The 2122-nt window shown below is 48.8% G+C and overlaps 1 protein-coding gene across 1 annotated transcript; it reads left to right on the plus strand.

Annotated features, from left to right (window-relative positions):
* The first annotated feature begins 524 nt into the window (after positions 1–524).
* LOC138905527 (uncharacterized) lies at positions 525–1539 on the plus strand. The gene is made up of 3 exons (XM_070194051.1): positions 525–656; positions 727–918; positions 997–1539. Exons 1-3 carry the CDS (start codon positions 525–527, stop codon positions 1537–1539), a joined length of 867 nt encoding a protein of 288 aa, XP_070050152.1.
* The last annotated feature ends 583 nt before the right edge of the window (positions 1540–2122 follow it).

The raw sequence follows: 2122 nt of genomic DNA on the forward strand, positions 1-2122 counted from the left end.
GTCTTGGAGATAATGTCGTTATGAGGTCGCCTCCACTCGGGGAAGAGGAGGTCCCGAAGCCAACCAAAGATAAAAAAATGTATAAGGGCCTCGCCACCAGATACCCCAAGGCCTAAGAAAAGCAAGGCTCGAAAGTCGAAGACTGATCTCGCCGTTCTTCCTGCCGATCTAGTCCAAACGCTACGAGATGAAGATGAGGAGAGAGAAGATACCGACTACCTGCTGGTGGCTCGGAAGAGGGAAAGCATCGAAGCTTCAAAAGCTGCTGAGCCGGTGACGGTCGAGGGGTTCAGCCGCAGACCGAAGTGATCTCGGGGGAAGGTCCGAGCAGAGTCCCCGAATCATCGGGTGTTGATGATGCCTCCTACCGTGATGAGCACCAGGCGGATGTGCCCGAAGGGTCTAGTTCTGAGGCCCTTTAAAGAGAAGAGAATGCCCCAAGTGACTCGCTCGGGGAAATTAATATTGATGATTTGCCGCCCCGCCCCACATTCTCTGAGGGGCAGTTTCGGGATGCCCGATCCATGGGGACCCCCGATGTCGGGACGGACCCCGAAGGGGATGACATATTTCACGGTTGCTTTGCAGGGGTCGATGATATTTCCTACCTTGACGCATCACTCATTTTTGATGAGGCTCAGCGGCTTCTGAACCAAGTGAGTCCATGCTACCATGCTTGTGTTTGTTCTTATTTCTCTAAGTCTGATTTCCTTTCTTTCTGTGCAGGCTACAACGCTTCATCGAGAAGCATCTTTCAAGTACCGAGCTGAGTTGGCTCGATGCGAGGTCGATCTCAAAAAGCTTACGGAGGAGAGAAATGCTCTCAAACTCCTCTATGTGCACAAAGAAGAGGAGATCATGAGTATTCGAGTCGAGCTGACAAGAGCTCATCAAGATCAGACCGAGCTCATTGAACGGGTAATGTAAATTTTTGGGAGCATGTTATATATTAACTTGATATTGGCGACTAACACGTTGATCCGACAGGTTTAGCAGAAGGCCGAATTGGCTGAGCAGCTTCATGAGGAGGCCAAGATGAAAGAGGCAGAGACTTTGGGGTGGAAGCAGAACATGGACCGTCTCGCCTCGGAGAAAGATGTGGTTCAGGCCCAACTATCTTTGGTAGAGTGTCAACTCCAAAGTATAAAGGTGGAGAACTTGGCCCGAGCCCAAAAGGTCAAAGATCTCGAGACTCGGTTGGCCGCTGAACTTGCAAGGGCCACATCTGAGGTAGAGGCACTCGTGGCCTCCTACCGAGCCGATGCTGAAGCCGCTAACACTCGGGCAAAGGAAATTTTTGATATTGCTAAGGTTAGATTGTCCCGTGTTGCCGAGCATGCTAGGCGCCAGTCTCCAAGAGAGACTCTTGAGGAGGTACATGCTCGTGGCTTCGACCTCACAGCTGATATGGAGAATGCGAAGGTTTTGGAGGATGAGGTCGGGGCTTTGCTTTCTGATGATGAAGACTTTGCGAGTGGATCCGAGAGCGGAGGAGAAGAAGATGATGCTCTCGAAGATGCGGCTCCCGAGGCGGACTAGGCACTGGTTTTTATAAATACTTTGCATATATGAAAGATTCTTTTTCTTTCCATTTCGTCTCCGATTTTTGATTTATGATAAATTCTGTTTTGCCTTTGCCTTGTGAAGACTTTGTTGCAATCGGTTGTTGTAGCCTTTATAACCGAGTGAGCGATAACTCGAACTCAGAGTAGAACAAACCCTTAGGTTTTTTAGTTAAGCGAGGGCGAGTCCCCGAGGGTTCGATGCCTTAACACGTATTCTTCTCCCATTGGGGTTTTTGAGGGTTCGATGTCGATTGAAACCCCTTTGTTTTTTGTGCCGTAGCACGTTTGTGTTAAGATAGTTTGATACCTCTTAAGGTTTTTCGAGGACTGATTTTATCGAAACCCTTTTGATTACTTGCCGAGGGTAGCCTTTTTTAACCGATTTTTCAAAGAATTCGAAGGCCAATTTTTATTGCGTGATTCGGACGTCTCCGAGCCGCCTTAATTTGGCCGTAGCCTTTGGGTATGCCTCTTGGGCTTATTTCCAAATAACACTTCGAACTTGTTTGAAGTGTTAGTCCCCGAGAATGATGGCCTTGGCCTATAGATCGAGGGGT

Source organism: Nicotiana tomentosiformis, chromosome 2 (genome assembly GCF_000390325.3).
Source record: "Nicotiana tomentosiformis chromosome 2, ASM39032v3, whole genome shotgun sequence".
NCBI classification, from domain to species: Eukaryota; Viridiplantae; Streptophyta; class Magnoliopsida; order Solanales; family Solanaceae; genus Nicotiana; species Nicotiana tomentosiformis.

What these genes read in the sequence shown, in the direction of transcription:
- LOC138905527 (XM_070194051.1), top strand. Translation starts at nt 525, where the DNA reads ATGGGGACCCCCGATGTCGGGACGGACCCCGAAGGGGATGACATATTT. An exon ending in CTCAGCGGCTTCTGAACCAA is followed by an intron (nt 657 to 726) that starts GTGAGTCCATGC and finishes CTTTCTGTGCAG; the next exon opens with GCTACAACGCTTCATCGAGA. An exon ending in AGACCGAGCTCATTGAACGG is followed by an intron (nt 919 to 996) that starts GTAATGTAAATT and finishes CAGGTTTAGCAG; the next exon opens with AAGGCCGAATTGGCTGAGCA.